The 25,954-nt window shown below is 49.4% G+C and overlaps 1 protein-coding gene across 10 annotated transcripts in view; it reads right to left on the bottom strand.

The window, feature by feature from the left end:
* Positions 1-25,954, bottom strand: part of Pcbp3 (poly(rC) binding protein 3) — a 181,756-nt gene that overhangs the window by 19,991 nt on the left and 135,811 nt on the right. For 6 of the 10 annotated variants that reach the window (XM_075979881.1, XM_075979885.1, XM_075979883.1 and 3 more), the window contains 7 exons: positions 13,401-13,555; positions 12,237-12,260; positions 11,342-11,374; positions 10,704-10,820; positions 6,165-6,296; positions 4,934-5,062; positions 1,323-1,466 (listed from right to left, as the gene is read on the bottom strand). In XM_075979881.1, coding sequence (XP_075835996.1) covers positions 1,323-1,466; positions 4,934-5,062; positions 6,165-6,296; positions 10,704-10,820; positions 11,342-11,374; positions 12,237-12,260; positions 13,401-13,555 — 734 coding nt within the window. The remainder of the gene's footprint in view (positions 1-1,322; positions 1,467-4,933; positions 5,063-6,164; positions 6,297-10,703; positions 10,821-11,341; positions 11,375-12,236; positions 12,261-13,400; positions 13,556-25,954) is intronic. The other 4 variants (XM_075979887.1, XM_075979889.1, XM_075979888.1 and 1 more) reach the window with 1 other exon arrangement.

Raw genomic sequence — 25,954 nt, 5'->3', positions numbered from 1 at the left:
TGACTCCACACCATATAGTTTCCATTGCATAAGGGCTTTCTGAATAAAATCCCATATTTCCTCCTGACAGAGAGATAGTTCACACTGGTCACTGTCAGCTAGCCTTGAATCTGGAGAGAACAATGGAGGCAGAGATTGGATGGGCTTGGCAATGGTCTGTATGATTATATCACTGATGCCAGCATGGTCCAAAGTACTGCCCTGAGCCTCGGGCATGAGGCTGGCAAGACCTGCTCTAGGTGGGGTGTGTCACATCCTGGGTCTGTTAACAGCACAGGACTCTCTGCCAACAGTGGGGAGGACCTGAGTCAGGAGACTCTGCGTGTGTGTATGCATGAGCACACATGCATCCATGTAGAAAACAGGGCAGCAGGTCTGACCCACACACGCTACACATGCTTGTGTCCCAGAAAGGTATAGGAAGACTCCCTTATAATGGGAAGAAAGAGAAGAAAAAAGTTGTCTATGTCTTTTTCCTTTTGAATACTAAAGTAAAACCCTGTGTCTATTCTGCCAGCTGGGTCACCTATGGGGAGTCTCTGACTTAACTCTCCCTTGAACAAAGACACACATCGCGGCCAACAGGACACAGAGCTCTTCTGGGTGGACCCCTGGCTGTCCGTGTTTAAGTCATCTGTGTGGACGGGTCTCATGGCCAAGGTGGGCTTTGGTGAGCACGTAAGGAAGTCAGAACGGGGTCTTCTCCAGTCTCTCTCCCTTCCTGGCCAGCACTACTCACAGACAGAAGCTGTTCCCCATCTTATCTTCCAGCCCCCTTCTCTAGGAAGCAGACACTGGCCACTAAATCCTCAAGGACAGGTTTGTAAATGTGAGCTCTCTGCCTGTGAGGATGTCTACTCAGGCACACCAGTGGTAGTAGGGATGGATCCCAGTCACAGTGCAAGATGGGCTAGCCTGAGGAAATTCATCTCCTCACAGGGATGTGCCTGCCACTCCCTGCGTATATGGCAAGGTCTTGGATGTGCTTCAGGAAAATGAAACCCGGGTTCCCACAGCTCTGGAGGACTCAAACACAAGCCATGGTCACCCACAATGTTTCTGCACACTAACTACCTAAGCCGTCCAGCAACATCCACAGAGGAGGCTTGGCAGGATTGTTAGGCAGCACCTAAATGTGCATCAGTCTGCAGGTCTCTCCTGTCTCAGTCAGGGATCTCGCTGGGAACCGTAGCTGTGAGCTGCAGGTGTGCCCCCCAGGCCCCTCCCACTGCCTGGGGTGAGCCAGAGAGCTCTGTGTCCATCGCAGGGCGCAGGGCGGGAGACGTGCACGTGAGAAGGCGAGAAAACCTGAGTGCACTAACGGGCAGCGGCGGGTGCTGCAGTAAAAGGCTGAGGTTGGCAGTGGAGGCCGCGAGCGGGTCGGCTCTTACCTGACCACCTGCAAAAATGACAGGGGTGGAGGCGGGCTTTGGGCGGTAGGGAATGGTGGCACCTTTCGGTGGGGACTAGGAAAAGGGACAGGAGAGGGAGAGAGCGGTTAGAACAGCTTGGCTGTTGGCCTTGGGCTGCCTTCCCATGCCCACCCCTCTGTGGAACCCCCAGCCCTTCAAATATGGCCAGCAAAGGCTCCACAGGCCAGAACAGTGAGGGGAGGGGACAACCAGGGACATCAAAAGGAGATGACCCTGCCCCCAGCACACTGAGGCAGGCCGGATTCTTTATCTTCATTGCTTTCTTCCTTAGGATGGACATTCCTTTTCCCAGGCCTGCACTGTTTGCTACCTACCCTCAATAGACCCATGGCTAACCAGGCGGGGGCAAGGTTCCACAGGCATGCCAGGGCAGGTGGATCACCTGCCCGCTGGAAAGGGGGACTGCTGGCAGCTGACCCCCATAGGCTATGCATGTCAGGCCCTCTGTTGCCACCCTTTTCCTGGTATGGTCCCATGGGGATCCCGAAGGTAGAAGGCATAAGGCAGTGACTTCACAGAGGAGCAGCTTGCATCCTTTGACAGAAAATACTCTTGAGTCCCTGGAAAAAGCCAACTTTGAATACAACTGCCATGGGAACCGATGCTGAGCAACCCAAGTTCTCTGCTTATCCTACAGCAGTGCTCATAGAGTGGCTTAGAATCATTCATTCTGTTTCACCAGTGAAACATTAGGTAGCTCACAGAGGCCGAATGAGATTCCACAATGTCAAAGTCTGTGGAATTTTCCTTGACTACCCGTGTGTCCAGAATATAGGTGTCTCCTCTTGGCAATGTGGCTATTGCTTTTAGCAGGTGTTTTGTTACAGCAACAAGTAACTATCCCTGCAAGGATAATGGTCACAGTCTACCAGAGCCGCTGAGGCTGTGACCTTGGAACATTCCTTACCCTGGAGCTGACAGTAATATGAAGGACATAGTCTGAGCTGTCCCTTGGGAATGCCCATATTTCCCATTGCTGGGGTCCTAAAATATGTCTCTAAATGCCTCTGTGCAAACCTGGCTTGCTGAGGCTTCCTGGATAGTGCCCAGGTCTGTGGTACAAGATTATGCCAGGAGCTCCCCAGTGTGCAGCACAGACTGTAGCTGCTACATCGTGTCTGCCAAGTATTCCAGATCCTAGAGCCAATCACCTGTGCTCCAGGCTGCTACCCTCCCAACACAGGAGCTCCCTGTGCCCATTCAGAAGGCCCAGATTCATTTTTACCCACCCACAGTGACCTTCTGGGCTCAGACCATCAACATCCCCAGGGAGGCAAGGCATGCAGGCTGTTCTCACAGGTGCAGGAGGCACCAGATTTGAGGCAGGAGGTCCATAAAAGCAAAAGTTGCTCTCTTCGCAGCTTTCACCCAAGTGCATATGCTGAGGGCACTGCTTTCCTTGACTGTGGGGTAGAAAGGGTACCCCCCTTAAGCAAGTTTGAAAGGCCTTTGACAATTTGGGTCTTGGGTTCATCCATGCCTTTTCGTAGCTGTTCTCCAGGTGAAAATGAGGCTGTTTTCACTGTGATGTCTTCCTTCCTGGTGCGGGGGTCACTCCTTTCAGCTTCTATAAACTGCATCACGCAAACGAGAGCGGGATGTCTCTGTTAGGTCAGTCTCTGCTGATGACATCCACAATGTGCGTGGCCATGTTTCTCTGATACCATCTAGAGATGTGAGTTCTGACACAGTCCAGGCATTGGTCCCATTCCCTTTAGCTTGGAAGTCTGTTAGGAACTTCTGGCAAGGACACATATTCTGTCCTGAGCAGTGGGCAGCTGGCTCCCGATGTCCACTGTCCTGAGTGGTGCGCAGCTGGCCCCTGATATTTACTGTCCTAAGCAGTGGGCAGCTGGCCCCCCCATGTCCACTGTCCTGAGCGGTGGGCAGCTGGCCCCTGATGTTTACTGTCCTAAGCAGTGGGCAGCTGGCCCCCCCAGTCCACTGTCCTGAGCAGTGGGCAGCTGGCTCCCGATGTCCACTGTCCTGAGCGGTGGGCAGCTGGCCCCTGATGTTTACTGTCCTAAGCAGTGGGCAGCTGGCCCCCCCATGTCCACTGTCCTGAGCGGTGGTCAGCTGGCCCCCCCATGTCCACTGTCCTGAGCGGTGGGCAGCTGGCCCCTGATGTTTACTGTCCTAAGCAGTGGGCAGCTGGCCCCCCCATGTCCACTGTCCTGAGCGGTGGGCAGCTGGCCCCTGATGTTTACTGTCCTAAGCGGTGGGCAGCTGGCCCCCCCATGTCCACTGTCCTGAGCGGTGGGCAGCTGGCCCCTGATGTTTACTGTCCTAAGCAGTGGGCAGCTGGCCCCCCCCATGTCCACTGTCCTAAGCAGTAGGCAGCTGCCCCCCCCCCCCATGTCCACTGTCCTGAGCGGTGGGCAGCTGGCCCCCCCATGTCCACTGTCCTGAGCGGTGGGCAGCTGGCCCCCCCATGTCCACTGTCCTGAGTGGTGGGCAACTGGCCCCCGATGTCTAGCAGAACTGCTACCGTCACTCACTGCCACTCCAAGGTTGCCACTGCGCTCGGCATGTGCTTCTCACTGCTTGGGGCAGATGACAGTACAAAGAGCTGCAAGTCCTTAGCCATGACCCTCAGCCTCTGGGCTCCTGTGAACAGACCACACTATCGCCCTGACCAACGTCGGGGGAAACTGCATGAGAATAACATTTTAAAAGCTATCTTTCACTTCACAACTATTGCTTACGGAAATAGAACTATGCAAACATTTTCACAAAGAGTTAAATGTGAGGTTTGCCCATGATGGCAGTTACAGAGCAGATGGCAAGGCAGCCGGTTGGTGGAGTTAGTTCTGTGGAGACATGGTAGTGATGTCAGCTTGGGCTATGGGAGGGCAGAGCTCAGCAGTGCTCCAAACGGCTAAAGGTCCTGCTTGGGGAAGAGTCACAGAGGAAGTCTGAGGGAAGACCATGGTGCAGGGGCTACTGTGACTTCTGTTCCACTCTTCACGGGAACTTAAGGAGGCTGCTGCTGTCCGGTGCTGCTGTCGGGTGGTTCTTCTGTCTTCTGTCTGTACCCACAGCTTTCTTTGCACATTGCATCTTCCCGGGTCTGTCCAGGTCCTACCCTGAGTACGGGCTAGCACTTCTCTTGACATCTGCAGACCGGCAGGTCTGACAGGCAGGAGACTTCCTCTTACACGCCACCACCCCTGCCTCTGTCTGGTGAGAGTGGTTACTACTTCAAAAGCTGAAACCCCATGATCTGTCCCTCTCCCCCACCCAAGCCCTCCCACTCACATCCAGACACTGGCCACAGGCTACCAACAGGTGACACTTTCCAGAGTGCCCCTCCAGCCCACGCCTGGGATCTGCCCGTTCTTGATGTCTGATCCTCCCACACCCCAAGTGACCACACAAACACTCGGGTCAACTGAGGCACAGGAGGCTTAGTGACAATGCTAGAGAGTAACGGAGAGTGAGCTCGGCCTGGAGCAAGGCGGGCAGGGGGCGTGTGCTGGCCCATGATGTTCGTACTGTACCTCCAGCATGACCACACAGATCTGCTTCACACACTGGATGATGGCTTCCGGGGTCCCTGAGATAGTCACTGCCCGCTCTGTGGAGTTGGGCAGCATATCACCTGCCACCTGGACCTGAGCACCTGTGGACTGCAGAGAAGGGGCATTGGAAGGAGAACAGCACCACACACCTCCAACTCTCGGGGATGCATCCAGAGTGGGCTGCACCATGAAAATCCTTCATTAGGAGCAGGGCCTTAGCTGGTCATCTTGCCACCCAAAGGTCACCTTCCTGTCTCCTCTCCTTCAACCCTGACTCTGCACACCTCTGAGGGAGCTATGACTTCCTGGAAAGTGCCACCATCTCAGCCAGTGTGCTGGACAGGAGGCTCTGGATCTGTAGAGGAATCTACAGGGAAACAGATAGGAGTACTCTTTCCAACACCACGAACTCTTCCTCTCTGGAAGCAGGTTACATGGAGGCCAGGAAGCCAGAGTCCTGCCTGCTTTTGATGTGTGCCTACCACGTACCTCAAGTGACTACTCGGATTCACAGACCTCAGTGACAATGTTAGGAAGCCACACACATAGTGAACCTGGCATCTTTTAAGTCACAGAAGAGGACAGGAAGGAAATCAACAAGGGGTGGATGCCCTCCTGCTTAAGAGAAGGGCTTGGGCCAGGCATGGTGGTGCACTTTAATATCAGCACGCAGGAGGCAGAGATAGGTGGATCTCTGAGCCTGAGGACAGCCTGGTATACAGATAGAGTTCTAGGAGAGTCAGAGCTATTACGGAGAAACCCTGTCTGAAAAAAAAAACAAAACAAAACCGGGGGACGGGAGGATGAGGGGAGAAGGAGGAGGAGGACCTGGCCTCCCTTGAAGTAAAATGTTTTCAATGTCAAACCCACATCAGGTTCAGGCTCCATTGGTGTCATCCCAGGAGGTAGGACCTGACTGATGGACAAAAAAAGGGCATCTCTTAGCAGAGTGTGTCCAGAGCCACAGAACTTGGATGCTAAAACCTGCCTGTCCAGGGACCTCCACCCTCATCCTTGCTCTTGTCCTTGGCAAAGCAGGGCTGCTCCTGGCACAAGTCACTGTGTGCACGTGTGAAGGCGGCAAGGTTCCCCACATCCCGTATTTCACTGGTGTTATGTTTGCAAACCCGTTTTGAGCCATCAGGCTGTGCAGTATCGGTGCATACACTTACAGATTGTTTGGGAGACATGCGATAAGGGTGGGCAATACCTCCCGAATTTCCTTGATCTTAGAGCCGCCTTTCCCGATCAGGGACCCACACTGGCTGGCAGGGACCACTAGTCGCAATGTCACCGGGGGCTTGCTGGTGGCAGGGCTGTTGCTCATGGAATTAATGATGTCCTAGGGAGGAGAAAACAGGCATGTTGGATTCATATTAGTGAGCATCCAGTGTGGCTTGGGAACACTGTGAGGATGTGTAAGCAGCATCTCTGCCCATACCTGCTTTCCTAGACACTGGGAAGAACTCAAGGAGCCCTCTCCCACATAGTGAAGGGACTTGGTAAGAGAACCAAGGCAACCATGGAACCTTCAAAGCCAGGCCAGGCTTAAAAGGAACAGGAGATATACGCCAGATGGCCATATGAGCCAACAACACACATTGATTCACAAGGCTGGGTGGTCAGGAGTCACAGGGAACTCAGGACAGGTCATAGGTTAAGAAGATACATGATCAGGTCTGACCTTAGTATGATGTCTACTGGGTATGAGGATGGCAGACAGATAGGTATGGCAGACAGATATGTAAGGCAGACTTGTCTGGGGCCAGTGGAGAGCAGGTGGGTGGGAGGGCACTCCCAAGGGGCGTTACTAGCTGGTCAGAAGGAATTGGTGAGTACAAGGCCTGTTTCCATGAAAACCCAGTGAAGCCTCTACATGAGGGAACCTGATAACAGAGGATGCAGCCTGAATTGGGGGAAAGCAGCTGAGACCAACATACATGGCTATCCTGGAGAGCCACACCCAAACCTCTGGAGCGTGGGGCTAAATGGCCAGAATTTGACCTCATGTCTTTCTCCACTTCTAATTCTCAACTACCCAGAAAACAAAAACAAATCCTCCCTTCTCCTGGGTGATCACCAGGAAGCCTTGCTTCTAGTGAGCCGCTGTTCCTACCCAGATGCTTTATCTGTTGCACGGGAGACAGTGGCTAACCCCGACTCCATCCAGCTCTGCACACACACACACTCTAGCTTCGTTTGGGCAGCTTGTTCCTATCTCTCCATTTCCTCTTGGCCTGGACTCAGCCTCTATCCAGACAGAGTACCCAGAGGCCCCTGTGCCTGCGGTTCAGCTCTGCATCTAGAACCACCCTCTTGGTACTGAGTTCTTCTGTTTGTCTCCAGCCTGGGGACTGCCTTTGCTTGCTATTCTACGGTGAACTTGGGGCATGACCTTTCTTCCCTGTGGTGGCACTGGTGCGACTGTGATGTGCTGTCCTCGACTGAAAAAAACTGGCTAGGATTTGAAAGCACTAGCGAGGGATGCAAGACACAACTGAGGGCGGTTTCAGGCCCCGTGTCACCTGTTTAGCAAAACAAGGATGGGCGGAATGAGAAGGTGAGACTCGCTCAAGCCTTCTGAACCTCTCAGTGGGTTTTATGTATGTTTCCTGTCTCCTGGGTTGAGGGTGTTTTAGCTACTCTATGTGTGTTTCAGGAGGTAACAAAGCATTTCCTTGCAGAAAGCTATAGCCATTAAAGTTGCTAAAAATGGCTTGGTTTTATTTAGTTTGGGAGCATAGCAACCAAATGTCAGGGCACACACTTTGTAGGAGCCGGCACTTAAGAACTCTGGAGAGGGGTCCCTATTACTAACACTGCCTCCTTACCACCATGCTCTGGGAAGCTAGAAGGATCACCGACAATTAAAATTCCCAAAACTTTCAGGGCTGGAGGTGTAGTTCAGTGACAGCATGTACTTAGAATGGGCGAGGGTCTCAGCTTGATTCCTGACATAAAAGTCCCTTAGACCCAAGATAAACCAATTCTATGGCCATACTGGCCACTACTTACAGATACTTTCTTCCTGTGGTTGGTCAGTCTGAGTTTAGGGATTCCGTGCTGATACCACATCTGCCCTGCTACAGGTAAAGGGGACAACATACTATGAGAGGCCTCAGACTGCCCTGTCTAACATCACCAAGCTTAGGCTGCTTCCCAAGTACTTCTTTATAACCTCCCACCAGGAAGCGCTGTCTCCCCAAGAAAAGCGTCTCTGGAGCCTCACTGAAGGAGACAAATCAAACAAAAACGCAGCAATGAAACTCCAGGGAGCTTAATGCTTAAGCCTTCTTCCCGTATCTCAACTCAGACCACAATCCAGTATTCCATATAGTAGAAAAGTCGCTCCAGAAGACCTCAGAGCAGAGGGCTAAACAGACAACCACAGTACACTAGGAACTATGAATGGTGGACTCTCTTCTCCTGAGATCGCATCCCAACCTCATCTAACTCATTTGCTAGAGCTTGCCGTCTTCCCAGAGAAGGAGCATGTTTCAAAGGCACAGCAAAGGGTGACACGGTGGCTAGGGAGAGTTAACTGCCACTAAATGGAAGCCACGCTCTTTGAATCAGGGCAACAGCAAAGATGCCTGGAGAAATATAACAATTAGCAAGGCCACTGTCATCATGGGCTCAGAAGTGTATCAACTGTACCAAACACTTCCCAGGGCAGAGTCCTGAAGAAGAGAGGCTCAGTGCTACCTTGCTTATCCAGGATTGCTAAGTAGAGGGTACTTAGAAGCCGTGAAGCTGTGTCCAAGTGACAAAGAGAAGGTGAGTCCACATCCCTGGATACAGGACAGGTTTAAAGCACTCTCTAAACTGTTTTGTAAATTACTGCCAGTATCAATGATAAGGCCCACAAGTTTACTGTAAGTATTAGGCATATGAAATTTTGGTTCCATAATTAGAAGCCACTGAACTTTCTCTTGCTATCTGAGCTGCCTTGAGCAAAAAGGACTATCAGCTTTATGTCTGCAGCAGCCATCTGCACACGCATGGACACCTTCAGACAACTGATACCAGGGCCAGCTGCCCTGGCTCCTGAAGGGGCAGCCCTACCCAGGGCTGTTTGAATAGCTGTGGCAGACCTTTTGCCATCGCAAGCCCTGAGAAGCTACTTGTAACCTGGCCAGAGGGGCTGCGCTCTCCCTGCGGAGGCAATATTCTATGTCACTAGTCAAGGCTGTGGCTAGTCCCAAATACAAACCGTAGAGACAGTGATTGGTCCAAACAAACTGCTGTGATTAGCCAAATGAGTGATTATGATTGGTCCAAACACTCCTTTTCAGGTTCTTAAGCAGGTAGCTCAGGCTTATGCAGGGACTCAGCCCTGGTGTTGGAACAGCAGGTCCAGGAAAGACATGTCACAGGTAGTCATCCCTTGCTACCTTTAGTGGTGCAGGCTTAGCTACTAATACAAAGAAAAAACCAGAAGAGCATAGTGGTAGTGGCAAAGATGGCAATGGGCACAGCTTGACAACTGGACAAATGCTGGCCTTCAGCTTTAGCTCTGGGGCTAGAAAAAGCAGCGGCTTGATCCCATGGGCTCCACGTGAACCCAGTCTCACTGACACCATTTGTACAACTCAGCAACTCAGTTAACGTTAGATCCAATGACACGTAAACCTGACACAGATACCCTGCTCCCTGCCCAACACCACACACAGACACAATACTCTTTGATGTTCTTAAGTCTTTTTTCCTTGGCTAGCCTCTTGCAAGGGCACACATGAAATTCAGCATGCAAACTGGTGATGGCCAGGCCACGGGTGCCATGAGAACGGCCCATATCACTATAGCAGCTTCTCTGGCTTCAACCCAGGATGATTAAAGCTTGGGTACCCACCGTTTCCTTAATGCTTGCTCCCAATTCTAAGTCAGGGACCACCAAAGAAAGCAAGTCCTCTGTCTCTCACGACTCTTGCAGGAAGCCTGGCTGCCGGGGAGTTAGTTATCTCCAGTTCTCCTACCCACACCCATTCTTAGGGCATATCTAAAATCTTCCCTGTGTCCAGTACACAATGCTCCCCTCCCCCAGTGACATGTGATAGAGATTGATATCTTTACAGCAAGCTCTGTATATATAGTCCACTGTTACCATTTAGAGAGGTTGCTTATACCCACAAAGCCCAAAAAACCTGACCACAGCCTCTCACTTATGACAGAAAATAAGATGCCAGTGATCACCATATGTGAATAAACATTAAATGGAAACACCGAAACATGAAGAGTAGCTCACTAGAAAACACAGAAGCATCACATATACCTGTGTGTGTGTGTGTGTGTGTGTATCTCCCAACCTGAAAATCTACCTCTACTCCCTTTTAAGACTCAGCTCTCTAAAGTCCCCAGGGAGGAGGCTGCTGCAGGGTGTGTAGCTGAGCCCAGAGTTGTGCCAGCTAGGGCTTTGTCTGGGGCCATGTGGCAGACAGAGCAGCGGGACTCTGAAGGTTTGAGTACAGCCTAAGACAGTTATGTGCCCAGTGGGAGGCCTGTGTGCCGAGGCTCTGCATGGTGCCTGGGAAACAGAACGGAGGCGGGCTTCTCCACTGCACGTGGTAGAAGTGGCCAAGTTTAGGAATAGAAAAGGGTGCTGACCCTCTAGCTGGACAGAAGCAGGGGTGAACACCCGGGGGGACTGAAGGCGAAGAGAATTCTAAGGTAGTCTTGTCACAAAACAAGCCAGCTCCTGGGCCAAGTCAGGCAAACAGATAGATGGGCGTAGGAGCCCGCTGGGCCTTACCTCCTCAAACTTGTACGCTATCATAGCGAAGGCCTTGAAGATGGCATCCGTTGGGCCTGTGATGGTGACGATTCTCTCCGGGCAGTTTCCCTCTGAGATGTTGATCCTGGCGCCACTCTAAGGTGAGAGAGGAGGAAATGCGGCTGGCAGAAGATGAAAGTTTCCCTGGGCTGGCAGACTACTTCAAGCAGACACTAGTACTGAGACATGCTTGGAAACCTCATCCTAAACAGTGAAATCCTTGCCAGAAATCCCAGCAAATTGGAATTTTCAGGTTTTGTTGTTTTTAAAAATAGTCTCATGTAACCAAGCTGGCCTAGAACTCCCTGTGAAGTGGGAGAGGATAATGGCACTGAGCTTCTGCTCTTTTGTCCCTGTCTCCTTGGGGTTGGGGTTACACGTATGTGCCTCCGTGCCCTACCAGAGTAGAATGTTAATTAGTAAGAGTCCTAGTGACTGCTAGGAAAACCTGTGCCCTCTGTAGTTGAACACTCCGTGTGGAGCATGGCAGACAGATTTCCCCTCCTTGCCTTGCATCCCTGGTACACAGGCAGGTCCATGAGAGCCACTGGCAGTGCCCCCCATCCCGGCCAACCTGACCTGGGGATAGGACGGCATCTAGAATAAAGCACACTCACCTCTTCACGCATCTTCTTCACCGTTTCTCCTTTCTGGAAATGGAGACACAGAGAAGGAAGTCTGTCACTGCCAGGTGCACAGAGGGGACATGGGTCTAGCTCAGCCCAATCCTGGATGCTGGAAGCTGCTAGCATGGTGAGGGGCTGCCTGCCTCTGCCTCTAGTCTACTCCCAGTCCTTGCCTGCCCCTTTGAGTTAATTGGTCTCTTTACTCGTTGGGCCATACAATCCTGGGGTACCTCAGAAGAAGAAATGAAGGCATGGGAAAGGAGGCATAGCAGAGGTATAGCTGGCCGCTGTGAATTTGATCAGAATCAGGCCTATTTTCATGACAGCACCACAAATATTGTACCAGGGTGGTCTATTGCCAGGGGATGCCCAGCAAGGGTTAAAAAAAATACAGCATGCTGGGAGGGCAGCACCCGGTCCTCAGATGCTCTCTCACACAGGCTTCTCACTGGTCCTTTTCCCATGGAAACGCCTCGTGCTTTAGTTATAAAGAGGAGCTACTAAGCTCTTGAAGGTCATTTTGATTATAGGAGTACTGATCAGTGCAAGAATGGTGACACTTCCCGGGGTCTGAAACCCGGATGTACCAGCCACAGAGGTGGTAAGAATAAGCTTCAAAGTGGTGACTGACCCTGCCAGTGCACAGAAGAATGCTCCCTGCATGGTTCGCCCAGAGCCAAAAACAAGAGTCATGACACTGTTGTTTAGGCAAGGAGAGGGCATGAACAGGGCTGTCAGGGCAGAGCTCCTTGGGACCCTGACTTCCTCTAGCACAGTATGCCTGCTGGGGCTGTGAACCTGCTGGGGCCAGGCAGCACCAGCAGTTACTGCTGTCTTTGTCTATCACTTTATAGAGACCCCGAGAAAGGCAGAGTTCATTAATTACCTTCCCAATGATGCTTCCAACTTCCTGTAGGGAAAAAAAAATCAAGAAAGATGACGTCAATCACCGTGGGTCGGAGGCTTCAGAAAACAGTCTATCTGAATGAGGAGGATTTACGGTCTTTACAGAGTTGGGGTGGAACCAGGGCCTTATGTGTACCAGACAGGCACTCTCTCACTGAGCCACTCACTGGCCCCACAGGACGGCCGAAACTCTAGGGAAGAAGACTTGCCTTTGTTGGGCTGCCCAGCTCCTCTGTACCCAGTTGACCAGGGCTGATCAGGTACAGAGCTTAGCTTCATCAACAAACTGCCTGGCAGGAGGGAAAATCACCCACACACTTAAGGAAACCCTGCCACAGACGGACGGGAAAGAACACCTCAACTCCTGTGATTTGCTTTACAATGTAGGACACCTGGAGAAGCCACTAGCACAGTCCCCATGACTCTGCCGTTGTACTTCAATGCCTGCAGGGACCAGTGCTCCCAGCCTGTCCCAGCCCACAGGCCAGCTCCAGCAAGGTTATCATGGTGTGTCACTTGGGGCAGGGCTAGCCTGACTTCCTGCCAAGGGAAATAACTTCTTTCAAAATCTGACCTGCTCTTCCCACTATAAGCAGGCCCTCAGCAATCCAGAGCTGCTGTGATCCAAGAGGAAGGTGTGGCCCGGGCTCAGGAAACAAGGAGGGAGTGCTGAGCCGCAGCCCTTCTGTCACAGGAACTAGGGGCCAGTCTACTGTGTGGGGTGTGCTACGAGAAGGGAGGGGAGGATGCTCTCCACCACAGAAAAGGCATGTCTGAGTGCAAGAGGACATGCTTTCTGGGAAGCTGGATGTCCTAGAACTGTCACTCTAGTGGCCACCCCTGGCAGGAAATCTTGCATAAAAGCTGGGAGCTAGATTTCTCAGGGTAGAAGCAGAGAACACAGAGCCAGCCTTGTCTTGCGGGGTGGGGAGGTGTGACTGGCTACGCCGGACAGCACCCTCCTACAGGATGCGGGCACTAGGGCACTGAGGTATAGGTGCCAGGTCAAGCAGTCTTGAGTAGCTCTAAGAAAGGTGTAATTTGTACTGCACGTGCAACACCATTGTAGTTTTGAGACTGTGTAGCACAAGGAATACAAAGCAAATCCCTGGCGGGCAGTGCCCTGGTTTCTGCCCCTCATCACCTTTCCATGCATCAGCAGGCGGATGGTCAGGGTTACGTTCAGGCCACCTTCTGAGACCTTAGATTCCATCTTTCCTCCAAAGTGTAGCTCAGGGTGGTGGCTTAAGGTGCTGAGGGTGCTGTGAGGAAGGATGGATGGGGCCCAGATGGCGTCACCTAGAACAAGAAGGGACAGCTGTGACCACGTGTACTCTTCTTTGGACCTGGAACCATGTTCTGGCCTCCAGGAGAGGGGTGTGCCACTGTCACCACCATAGGAGACACGCAGAGTTGTGTCCTAACCATGTAACCCTGTAGACTCAGTTTCCTTCATCATGGCCTCTCAAATGCCAGGCAGCCTGAGGCGCTCTGGGGAAAGCCAGTGCTAGGCTACCCAGCCTGGTGAGCCCCCGTGTTTCTTCTGTCTACTTTCCTGTCACATCAGGGGGCAGACTCGAGGGTACCCTGGCCCGCCCCCTTGAGAGCCCCTCTTTGCCTACAACTATCTAGAAGGCTCCTGTACTTGTGTCCCTTTATGCGCGGTTACTGGCAACCTTCCCCAGCGTGAATTCAGTCTCTGGCTGCTGACCTGCTGCTGTTCTCCCACAAAAGCTAAGATGCTCTGCCTGCACAGTGCTGGTCTGTGCCATTCACAGGCTTTATGTGGACGACCTCTAATGGTCAGTTTCACGGGATAAGTTAAGGCTTCAGCTTATCTGCAGGCAAAGATTACAGGTACCAGAGTATTTGTGGGAAAGTGACACGATGACTTTGTGCCAACATGGGCGACCTGGGACCAGGCCTTCCTGGTGAGCAGCTCTTGTCTCTCATCACTGAGTTCTCCACAGTGATGGACCAGTACTTATGAGCCAGCCAGCAAGCAAGAGGATGGTTTGCCCCCATCAGGGAAATACCAACAGTGCTAGCTAGGCTAGGGCATACACCAGGGAGGTCTAGGACTGACGGTGGAGGCTCGGGGAGTGGCTGGGGAAGCAGCAGCTCAGATAAGGTTTCTAGAAGCAAGAGACACAAGCTATCCATTCTCAGGAGATGCTCTGGAGCTGGCAAGCATGCGAAGAGAAGGAAACTAGGAATGGAGGACCTCAGCTCTACAGGAGGTCGGGCTCTCTGGGAGCTGATGTGGCTGCTCGCTGTTCTGGGTAAAACGCACAGCAGATGAGTTCTGCTGGCCAGGACATTTCCACAGGCCCCGAGGAATGCTGGACCCCAGCTAGAGCTCACAAAGAAGGCTCTCAGAAGGAAACAAGCATCTGGGCTCAGGAGACTGATGCAACACCAAATAACACATGCCTACGCTGACAGCCTGTGACAAGCCAAGCCAAGCCCTCTTACGGAAAGCCCTGTTACAGCTAAGGTTGATTTGCAAGGGCCATAAACTGGATCACACTGTGGCTAGTCTGGGGCATCTCCTACCCATCATGGGGACAGCAGGGCCCTGTGGCTGTCTGTTACATAAATGTTTCCAGCTCAGAAAGGAGAAAGTAGGTCAGTGCCTGCCCCTGGTGCTTTCGGCTCCAGGCTGTCAGGAGTGATCAGTCACTTGGGCCAGTGCCTTTCTGCATCAGAGGAGAGGACAGACACAGACAGACAGACAGATACACACACACACACCACAGTGTGTGTGTGGGGGTATACAAAAACTCTCTGGGAGTGAAGAGCTGTCCTGTAGAACAAGTGAGGTTTTTGGGGTCTCTCAGGCTTGGAGATGGAAGTGTCAAGCTGAGGCCCTGCAGAGGTCTGCAGAAGGCAATTGGTGTGACGACACCCAGAAGCGGCATCTCCGATCCAGTCAAACTCTCCTGAAAGCAGGTGCCAGCTGCAGGCACCTCCTACCCTCCATCAGGAAGCACTCAGACCTTAGGGACAAGTTCTGGCTCATGGTGTCAGGGACAGGCTGTGGGAAGCAGGAAGGAACCATGCTGTTCTGCAAGGCCAGGGGGATCATCAAGGGAGTAGGAGTTTCTGCATGCCTAGATGACCACAGACGCCAGGAGAAAACCTGCACTTTCCCACCAGGACACAGTCAGGAGAAACAAACTGAGAAGGAAGGCCAAGGGCTACAGCCTCAGCCCTTAACACTCAGGTTTCAACGGAAATTACCTGTCGTGCCAAGACCTATGGAGATTTCAAAGTATATGAAGGGCAATCAGCCAAAGCCAATCCCAAGATGACAGAGACATCAACATCAGCTGACATCTGTGAGTCAGCCATCATAACAGTGATCCTATGAACAACCAGGCCTATTCTTCGTGTGTGGTGGTGTGTGTACATGTGTGTATGCATTGTGCATATGGAGGCCATTGGGTGTTTCCTCTGTCACTCTATATTGTTCCTTTGAGGTGGGGTCTCTGGAACTTGTGTTCTTTAGCAGGTCAGGTGTCCAGCAAGCCCCAGAGATCCCCCTCCCTCAGGGCCAGGTTTGCAGGCAGCTTTCGTTGGTGTTGAAACCGAAACTTGGGTCCTCAATGCTTGCACAGCACTCTTACCTGTCAAGCTCAGCAGAGAAACAAAATACTTACTAAATTAATGAAAGACATAAAGAAGGGACACCGTGGATGTAAGAAGCCAGTGATGGGATAGGGGTAGGCGGCAAAGTCAGTGGTCTAGACGACGGAACAGTAGAGATGCAGATGGACAGGCAGGGCTGAGGTGGAAAGGTTGCTACATAAGAACTGTGGGTCCAGAAAAGTAGACTTGCGGGAGAAAAGGAGAAGATGCAGCTCCAGGATGAAGGAAAACCAAGAAACGGCTGGCTGCTAGCGGCTCCACTCCAGGAGCACAGCTTGGGAGAAGTTTCCTTCACAGTGGTAGGAGGGGCGAACCAACCCAGCAGGAGAAAGGTGGTAAGAGAAAGAGGGTAGCCGGGCACGATCAACATACACATACACATTCCCCAAGGAAACATGGGGAAAGCCACTGGTTTGTGCTAATAATCGTCATTTGGAAAAAGAGAACTTTTAAATGAGAGTAAATACCACAGGCCTCTGTTTCTTGTGTCTAAAATAATTTCTGAAGGCTAGCTAAAGTAAAAATTACTGCACTGTCTTATATGAACAGCATATTGGGGGCAGGATAAAGGAAGGCAAGCTTTCTACCTCTCCTTCAAACTGATAAAATGATGTCATGAATTATTAACAAATCAAAATGGAATTTTTAAGAAAGCTTTAATAACTCCCAGAAAGACAGGAGGAAACCCTAAAAGTCAGACAAAAGGATAAACAGAAAACTAAAAATGAAATGACAAGTTTGAGCCCTAACATTTCAATAACGGCATGAATTTACATGCGATGTAAATAGTGTAATTTAGAAAATGAGAGTAGACTAAAAACATCCAGTCCTACACTGGAAACAGGAAAATGAGCACAGTGAGTAGGTGCTGGGGAAACTTGAGTATCCATATGCTGAAGAGTAACATTGGGTTTTTTGTTTGTTTGTTTGTTTGTTTGTTTTTCGAGACAGGGTTTCTCTGTGGTTTTGGAGCCTGTCCTGGAACTAGCTCTTGTAGACCAGGCTGGTCTCGAACTCACAGAGATCCGCCTGCCTCTGCCTCCCAAGTGCTGGGATTAAAGGCGTGCGCCACCACCGCCCGGCTATTAACATTGGGTTGTTATCACACACACACACACACACACACACACACCCCAACAAAAACAATGGATATTAGAAAGTTAAATGTAAGATTTGAAACTAGAAAATCACTAGGGGAAAAATTCTGTGGTGTTGGTTTGGGCAATAATTTTTTTTTTAATGATCCCCAAAGCATAGGAAACAAAAGCAAAACTAGATAACAGGATTAAATTAATCTGAAAAGTCTTTGCTCAACAAAGGAAACAATTAGCAGACAGGAGAGAATATTTATAAACCAAACCTCTGTTACGGGCTAATAGCTAACATATAGAGTACATTTTATAAGAAAGTAGATAAGGAAGTTGGCAAGCACTTCAGTAGACATTTCTCAATCTAAGGAAAATAAGAGTTAGGAACATGCAAATGAAAACCACAATGAAATGCCACCTCAAGCCGTTCAGAGTGGCTGTCATCAAGAGACTAAAATAATGGTAATGAGGAAATGGGAACTCTGGACCCAACTGGTAGAACTGTAAATATTCTACCTGCCAGGCCGTGGTGGTGCACACCTTTAATCCCAGCACTCGGGAGGCAGAGGCAGGCGGATCTCTGTGAGTTCGAGACCAGCCTGGTCTACAAGAGCTAGTTCTGGGACAGGCTCCAAAGCTACAGAAAAACCCTGTCTCGAAAAACAAACAAACAAACAACAACAACAACAAACCCCCCCCCCAAACAAAAAATTGTACATATTCTACCATTGTGAAAAACAGTATGGAAATTCTTCCAAAAATCAAACCAGAACCACTATAGGACATGGCAATTGCACTCTGGCATAGATCTAAGGGAAATGAAATTTATATGTCAGATATCTGTACTCCATGTTCACTGCAGCACCATTCCCAAGGCATTAAATCAACCTACAGTCTAATAACTCACAGATGAATGAGAAAATTATTATATATATACACAGTGAAATACTAATCTGCCATAAAAACATGTCATTCGGTCCAACATGGATGATCCTGCAAGACATTGTGTAAAGTGAAACAAAGCAGGCACAGAAGGATAAGTACCGCACTAACGCACTCAAACGTGGAATCTTAAAAAGCTGAACTCGAAGCAGAGAACGGACGGGTGAAGTGGCGTTTGGGGAGTTCTGGTTAAAGGGTATAAAGTTTCTGTTAGACAGGAGGAAGGCTTGCTAACCAAGTATCTTATAACACAGTCACTAGCGTTCACAATTTCATACTCTTGAGAATCATTGACTTATAAGTATATGAGGCGATGGCTATATTAATTTGCTTGACTGAGTCACTTTGTACACAGAAAACACTAATAAGTAGAACTTTATGAAAATAGTTATACATGGTATAATAGGATTTGGAAATCAACCAGTGCAAGCTACCAGATTAACAGAAGAAATATAGTCCCGTCAATATAAGAAAAAAATATTTAACACATTTCATACAAGGTTTTTAAAATGACAAAGTCTAAGGACGACTACCAAAGGCCAAACTTGACCTGTTGTGTGTAGGTCCAGACATTCTGTGTGTGTGTGTGTGCGCGCACACACGTGTGCACGTTAGAGAGCAGACTCCATGTCGGACAGGCACTGAGCTACACTCTTAGCTCCCACCACTGTTGCTTTGGAACACATGGTGGGGTATGTACAGCCTGATACCCAGTGAGTATCAGAGGGAAGACCACTCCACCTCCTCCTGGAGCCCTGACGCATCTTCCCACCTCCGTGCCACTCATTCTAGAGTTAAGTGCCTGCCCACAAGGTCTCATCTACCACTACCCCTGTTCCTCTGACGCAGCTTCCCGACTCCCTTTGGGGATGGCTGGTTCTTCTACTGTGTCCCAGGGACTTCTGCAGAAGGGCACTCTTAGGACCTCCATTTTCCCTGGGTCTGTCACCACACTGTGCTGTGTGTTGGTGTGGTTTGTGATACTGTAACAATCCTGAGCTGCTACTTAATAAAGCAAAAGAGGCTTACCTGGCTCATGGCACGGACAGCTGCAAGTTCCAAACAAGAAAAAGGTGGCATTCTGGAGAGGGCCTCTGGCTGCCTCAAAACATGGCAGAACAGCAGAAGGGGAAATGGCCACACGCAAAGTAGGCTAAGACCATGGGACGGCCTCCTTTATAACCTGGAGGGACTCCATCAATCACTGCTAGTGGTGCTACTCCCTAACCTAACTGCCTGTACTCGGCCCCACCTATTACAGATCCCACTACCTCACTGCTCCACTGAGGACCAAGTTTCTAACATATGGCCCTTTGGGAGAATCCCCCAGACCACAGCAGTCCCACTCCTGGTCCAAAGGAGCTCAGAACATATTTAAGGAACAGACAACACATACAATGAATACCTAACCCAGCTCAATTTCCGTGGCTTCATAGAACCCTCTGAAACCAGAACCTAAGGAACTCTGATCCTGATGCCCTTACACATTCAAGATTATATAGTGCCCCAAACCCATGGGCTCTGGCCACACCCTTGGGTTTAACCAACTGCTATTTGAAACCTCTCCTTCTAGAAATTCCCAGAAGGCTCCCCAAGGTAAGCCTTGAATTTGTCCCATGCCTAGCAGTGTACTGAGTTCACCTCCTGCTGGGCCTTCTGCTTAGAGTCTCAGTCTCTCTAGTGTGCAGTTGGAGCATCATTCTCCCATGTTTTGCGTGTCTTGAACACATACAGATAACATCTTGTCATTATTTCCAAATGATATGGCATAAACCTATGTAATATTTGTATTGTGTCCATGTATTGTGAGTCATCTGCAGATAACTTAAATATACAGAAGGATATGCATATGTCATATGTAATACTGTATCATTTTAGAGACAGGACTTGGCACTGGATTTTGGCATCCATGCCGTAGAGAGCCAATCAATAATCACAGATACATCTCCATGGCGCCTCAGGGCATTCACCTGTTTATAGTGTCATCTACTCACTGAGGATTTGCTGGGGTCAGGGTACAATGGAGGAGGCACAGACTTCCAAGTGTAGGGGTTGGGACAGTTTCAACCACATTAGGACAAAGCATGTGGAATCGGAACCCTGGTGGGCCAGGTGCCCAGGCAAATCTTGACAGAACATCTGGAAATCAGCCCCATGCCTCCAAGTGACAATTCTCTCAACTCAGGGCTCAACCTGAAGTGTGAATCCATCCATTTTCAGGAAGGAGAGAAGGCATACTGAGGAGGGGCAGCGGTCTTCTTCCCAAGGCCAGTGAACAGGACCAGGAAAACTGTCTTGAACCCAACCCATAAAAAACCCTCTATGGGAATCTTTCAAGCTCTTGAATGTAATGCCTGCTTTGTCTTTCTTGGTTGAGCTGCTCCAGTGTGAAAGCCTGGGTCCTGTCCCTGACTTCTCTGGTCTCTGGCTGTTTCAGCCTTTTCTTCCTTCTGCGTGGTTGCTCTGGTTTTCTTTCTCTTTTAAGTTTCCACAGATGGAAACTCAAGACCGTTGACCTTTTTTCCCAATGAAGCATTTTTTTTTTGCTCTTTCTAGAGGCTGAATTTGCTGGTATTTCCTCTGAAAAATCTTTAATATTTTTTTTCCAAGACAGGGTTTCTCTATGTAGTCCTGGCTGGCCCTGAACTCAGATCCTCCTTCCTCTGCCGCCCTGAATACTGAATACATTATTTTTTATTGTCCAAACAACCAATTTCCGTTGATACTTTTTGCCCTTTACATTATTGAGAGGTACATGCTTTGATATTTCAAATATTTGGACGCTGACATACATTTTAATTCCATTCTAGCTAGAAGGTAAATTTCAATTACTTAAAATTAGTAGGCCTTAGAGTATTAGCATCTTAGGCAGACTATGGGCTGCTGAGTGACTAACCCACAGGCACAGCGTTATCCTTGTACTGTCCCAAAGTCTCAGGCTCCTTTCAGTTTCACCCATCTGCTTCGTATCCATCAGTCTGGTTACTGGCAATGCTTGTCTTCATGTCATAGACTGGCCCCCGTACCCCTCTGTTACTGAGGCCACACAATACATCACTTTGGTTATTAGATTTTTCATTAAAATCTTCACTTTTTGCACCTTGTATTCCCTTTACACCTGTTTCAGAAGGTGAACGCTGGTGATGCCTTGGACCACCCTTGGCTGGTATTCGCCAATTATTTTCCCCACCATTTCTCAACCAGGTTGAGATTCTCGGCTTTTGTCTTTTTGTGTCAAGTGTGGACACTCTGAGCACTATCATATGGCTTCAAATATTACATAAATTTTAGGTAGAAGTCCCAGGGGGTCAGGTCCAGGGCCTCCATATGCTACAGTAACGTCAGAGGTTTCACAGTGACACTCTGTTGTGCCAGCACATGCTGTCAAGTTGGGCTCACAAGGGCATAACAGACTATCAAAGCAAAGCCCTGGGGTGGTCATCCTCTTTGAGAGCCCAATACCTTCTGGGAAAAAGCCAGTCTTAGCTTGCCTGCTACTGTATGTGCCTCCAGGGCCAGGGAGAGCTGACAGAGACAAATAGAAGGGATGCTTGCAGTCCTTGCACACTGGGTCTTGTCTTTACTCTCCAGCGGATTCTCCTTCCTCTATGTTTAGACCTACTGGCCATCACTGCCTTGAAGAAGCCATAGAGAATTGAAAAAAATAAAAGAAAGGAAAGCAAATAGTGGAATCCTTCCAGTGCATCCTCCAGGGGCTCCCTGCTGCTCCACATACAGTGTTGCTCTCAGAACTTCTAGTGTGTACCTAGGCAGGGCTGCCTCTGCATCCAGGCTGGAAACGGATGACTGAGTTCTAGTTTATTCCCGGTCTGCCAGCTGTCCCTGACCTCGCAGCTCTTCAGCAGCTGCCCCACACATTCTGCCCAGAAGGCACAGTGGGTCAGTAGGAAAAAGTAGCATGTGCTACATTCTACTAGAGCCACTTTATTCTCACTACACGGAAAGAAAATCTGTTTATAACCAGAAACACTATAATAAAATTCTGAAAAACCAAATAGGCTAATCCTTCTTTGAAATAACATTTGAGCCAATCAATGCTAGTAGAGTAAAGATTGCTGTAGCAAGAATTGCTGTGTTGTTCAGCCACGGCAGCCAAGTGTGCTTGGTGCACACAAGTCTGTGCACATGCACTTCCTGTCCTAGCTCAGCGGCATGTTCACCTCGGCATTACATTAAGCAAGGATGTGCTATGCAGACAGCCAGTGGGCAGATTCCAGTCCAGGCTCTGGACCACCAGTAGGCCCATTATGCACTATTTCCGTACAGCACAGCTCAAAAATGAAAGCTAGCAACCTGTGGTTCAGACTGGAGGAAAGAGGTGGTATATTTTAAATGTCTGGATGGAAAGATTTTCTCAGGAAGAAGTAGACGCCACGGGAAAAGCAGAAATAGCTATCGGACATCCTGGATCCTGCACCAGCAATCACTTCCACTGTGGGCGCAACCTCCCTGAGCCCCTCTTTCTAAGAGCTCTCACGGAGGTAACGACGCAGAGTGCTCCCAGCAGCTCGTCAGTGACCGCGCAGCCACAGTGAGCGCCTGTCAAGGCCAATGGCTCCGGTCTCTCTCATTAGCTGTGCACTGTCCAGGGCTGCACCCAGGGCCTCAGCTGTCTAGAAGGGATGTGGGATGGGGAAAAGCAAACAGATTTGATTTATTGCGTTTAACAGCTCACTGCCCACATCAGGCTGCATGAGGCAATGGCAGCGGAAGCCGACAGAGCTGATTAGCTGCTTCATTCTCCTTGAGAGACTCGCAATGTATGTAGCTCCTTGAGGCCATCCAGGCTAAGAAAGGTTTCTGCAATTTAATGCTCTTGCCAGTCACAGTTAGCATTAGAAGATGTTTGGGACTTACACAACCCTGATTTCAGTCAGCATTCTAAACAGACTGTTCAGCTGTCACTCAAGCGCCAGGACAAAAAGTGACAAGGCTAGGACTAGTGAGCTCACTGCTTCCATCCTGCTCTGGAGGCCATACACGGGGATGGTCTGGAACCTACGGAGCTCTTCTCTTTCTAACAATGGGCGGGTTCCACTGAGTGCTGCTGACAGCTCTCAGTACCACTGCAGGAAAGAGGGTCCTAATATACAGCCCACCATAACACTCATACCTCTCAAATGTCCTCACTTTTTAAAATACCAATTTCAAGATCTATAATATCATTCATGTAGAGACAGGGTAGGCCTAAGAGCCAAGGTGAATCTTCTGACATTACAGACACCAAACTGTAGCTCCCATTCATGCCAAAGCCCTGCACCCTACGTAGCAGCTTCCCAGCATGCTCTTCTATTATTTTTTTTAATTTTTATTTATTTATTTATTATGTATACAATGTTCTGTCTGTGTGTATGCCTTCAAGCCAGAAGAGGGCATCAGACCTCATTACAGATGGTTGTGAGCCACCATGTGGTTGCTGGGAATTGAACTCAGGACCTTTGGAAGAGCAGGCAATGCTCCTTAACCGCTGAGCCATCTCTCCAGCCCCCCATGCTCTTCTATTAAAAGCAGGAACCCAACCACAGCAGACTTTCCAGAGGCCCACAACAAAGGGATTCTGGAACATCCCATGCCACTCATCTTTCTGCAATTCTCACTGGGTACCAAGCATCAAGGGTGGGTGGATACAGGCATCATTACCAGCGGGGCACAGTTTGATAGGGAAATCAGACTTGGGGGTAGGACAGCTTAAATGAATCATGGTTCAAAGTCAATATCGGACCCTGCCATGCCTCACAAATCTATATGCTGCATACAGACCAACGCTCTAGAAAACAAAGTTGAAGTCTTGACACTTAGAGAGAATTTCCCTGTGGCTTCAGGATCTCTGAGAGAATGAAGGAGAGGCTGGGGCGAGATATCCCTAGCCAGGGATGGTCCTGAAAGAGTACCCAGGACAACTTCCTTGAATGGGAAAGGACCAGTTTAGCCACCACTAGAGGATGTCTGGAAACAATGAGAGCAGGAGGGCGCATTCTGGGCTAAGCATTGCGGGACAGAAGCAGCAGAAGCCCATGGAGACTGTCCACCATGCAACAGCAACGAACCCCATGTTTTCTGATCTTATCTGCAAGTCAGCTGCAACCTGGAACAGTGACCTAAGTACATAGTTGATGATTTCAGAAAGAACTGCAATGGACCAGTGCCTGCCTTGGGCTACCTAGGGCTACATGTAGCTCCCAACAAGGAATCCCAAGACATCTCCAAACTAGATTAGAAGTTCTAGCTAGGGGACTGTTTTCCTGTTGGAAAGTACTGAGTTGGCAACTTGCAAGCAATGGGCTCCAGGGAATGGCCCTCTAGGATGTGTAGTGGATGTTCCTTCCCACTGTGGACATGGTGAGAAACTCGGAAGGAAGAACAACAGTACACAGGATAAGGTGGGCACATGAAACCCAAATGACCTACAGATGACATCATAAGGGATCTTATCAGAGTGACTAAGCTAACGTTTTATTACAGCTGGGGTTAAAAATTAAGTTTTAAGAAGATACAATTGGAAGAATATAAAAAATTCAGAGTTGGGGATAACCCTAAAAAAGTGATATTCAGAATTTTTACATAGAAAACCAGATCTTATTATGGAGAAGTACTTAAGACCTAAATGGACCTGACAGACTCAAGTAATCAGAGCTAAGGACATTGATTCTTTCAAATTGATCTATAGGGCCAATTCTTTGGGAAAATTCATTTCAAATTTGAAAAATTCCCGGGGACAGGAGCACGATGGCAGTAGCAGGGGACCACGGAGAGCATCCACCATGTAACACGATCCCCAGGACTTCTGACCTAATCTGCAGCTCCCTGTCCAGGGCAGCACTGTGATGCTGTGGTACCCAGAAGACTCATTGTCTTAGTATTCTACACACACAGCCACAGAAAGTGAGTCAGTGTGTGGTGTGAGAAGAGACGAATTGATGGAGGATCTAAGAGTCAGAACCTGGTGCTCAAACCATGGCAAAGCAGGGGACAGCCTGTCAGAGGACCCGCAAGTAGGAACGTGAGGACCGAGCACGCCGTTCCAGAGTCTCCCTCAGAACAATCCCAGTGAGGCCAACAGGAAACATCACAGGAATCTCTGCACAGCACAAGGTATTAGTACAAGGTAGGAACAAGGGCTTGTTACACCTAAAAAGCTATTAGCTACTCAGACCAAATGAGGTGATGAGCCACATTAGAATGAAGATTCTCTGTGTTCCCACCCCATCAACAGAGGGAAAAGCAGTCCGTGGGCAGACGTTTGCTGCACGTTGCTTCTTTGCTAAGCCTCCGAACCGAGGAGCATCTCTATGCTCTGTGTAGAAAAGGGGGCAAGAGACTTGAACAGGTGCATCCTGAAGGGGCAGTCTGTGTGACCAGATTCAACCAACCAATAGATAAAAAAAAAATTGGAAAAAGGAAACTGTATCTGTACTGAACTTTTTTCCTTATTATTATTTGAGCAGTGTGGCAGTTGTGTACAGAGCATTTATATTGCATTAGGTGTTCTAATTTACCTAATACAAAGAACACACAAAAGATGTGGGAGAGTTCCATCAAACACTATACCATCTCACTGAGCATCTGGGGAATTCTGGGATGTGTGGGGATCTTGGAGAGCTGGGTAGATCTAGGACCAATACTCCAGGGGATACAGAGGGACGGCTGTTTCCCAAAAGGCAGTCAGCCTCAGCAGTTAAGAGGACAAGCAATTTAAAGTCACAGTGTCTATCACTATATGCCTACCAGGATGACTAAAATACAACAAAATCTTAACAGAAGGGCTAGAAAATGGCTTAGCAGGTAAAGGCCATGCTGCATGCATTTCCCCAGGACATGATACATAGAGAGAACAGGGTTCTATAGGTTTCTCCTCTACTTCCACATGTGTGCCGCAACATATGTGTACCTACATACATGCAATAAATTAATATTTTTTTAAAAGCAAAAGTCTTATCAGGAAGCACTGGAGAGCAGCGGTATAGCTAGGATACTCACTCCTGGCTCATGTGCATCC

This window comes from Microtus pennsylvanicus, chromosome 7 (assembly GCF_037038515.1).
Source record: "Microtus pennsylvanicus isolate mMicPen1 chromosome 7, mMicPen1.hap1, whole genome shotgun sequence".
In the NCBI taxonomy this organism is placed as follows: domain Eukaryota; kingdom Metazoa; phylum Chordata; class Mammalia; order Rodentia; family Cricetidae; genus Microtus; species Microtus pennsylvanicus.
The sequence above is the reverse complement of the archived record's forward strand: the minus strand, read 5'-3'. Positions and strand labels throughout refer to the sequence as shown.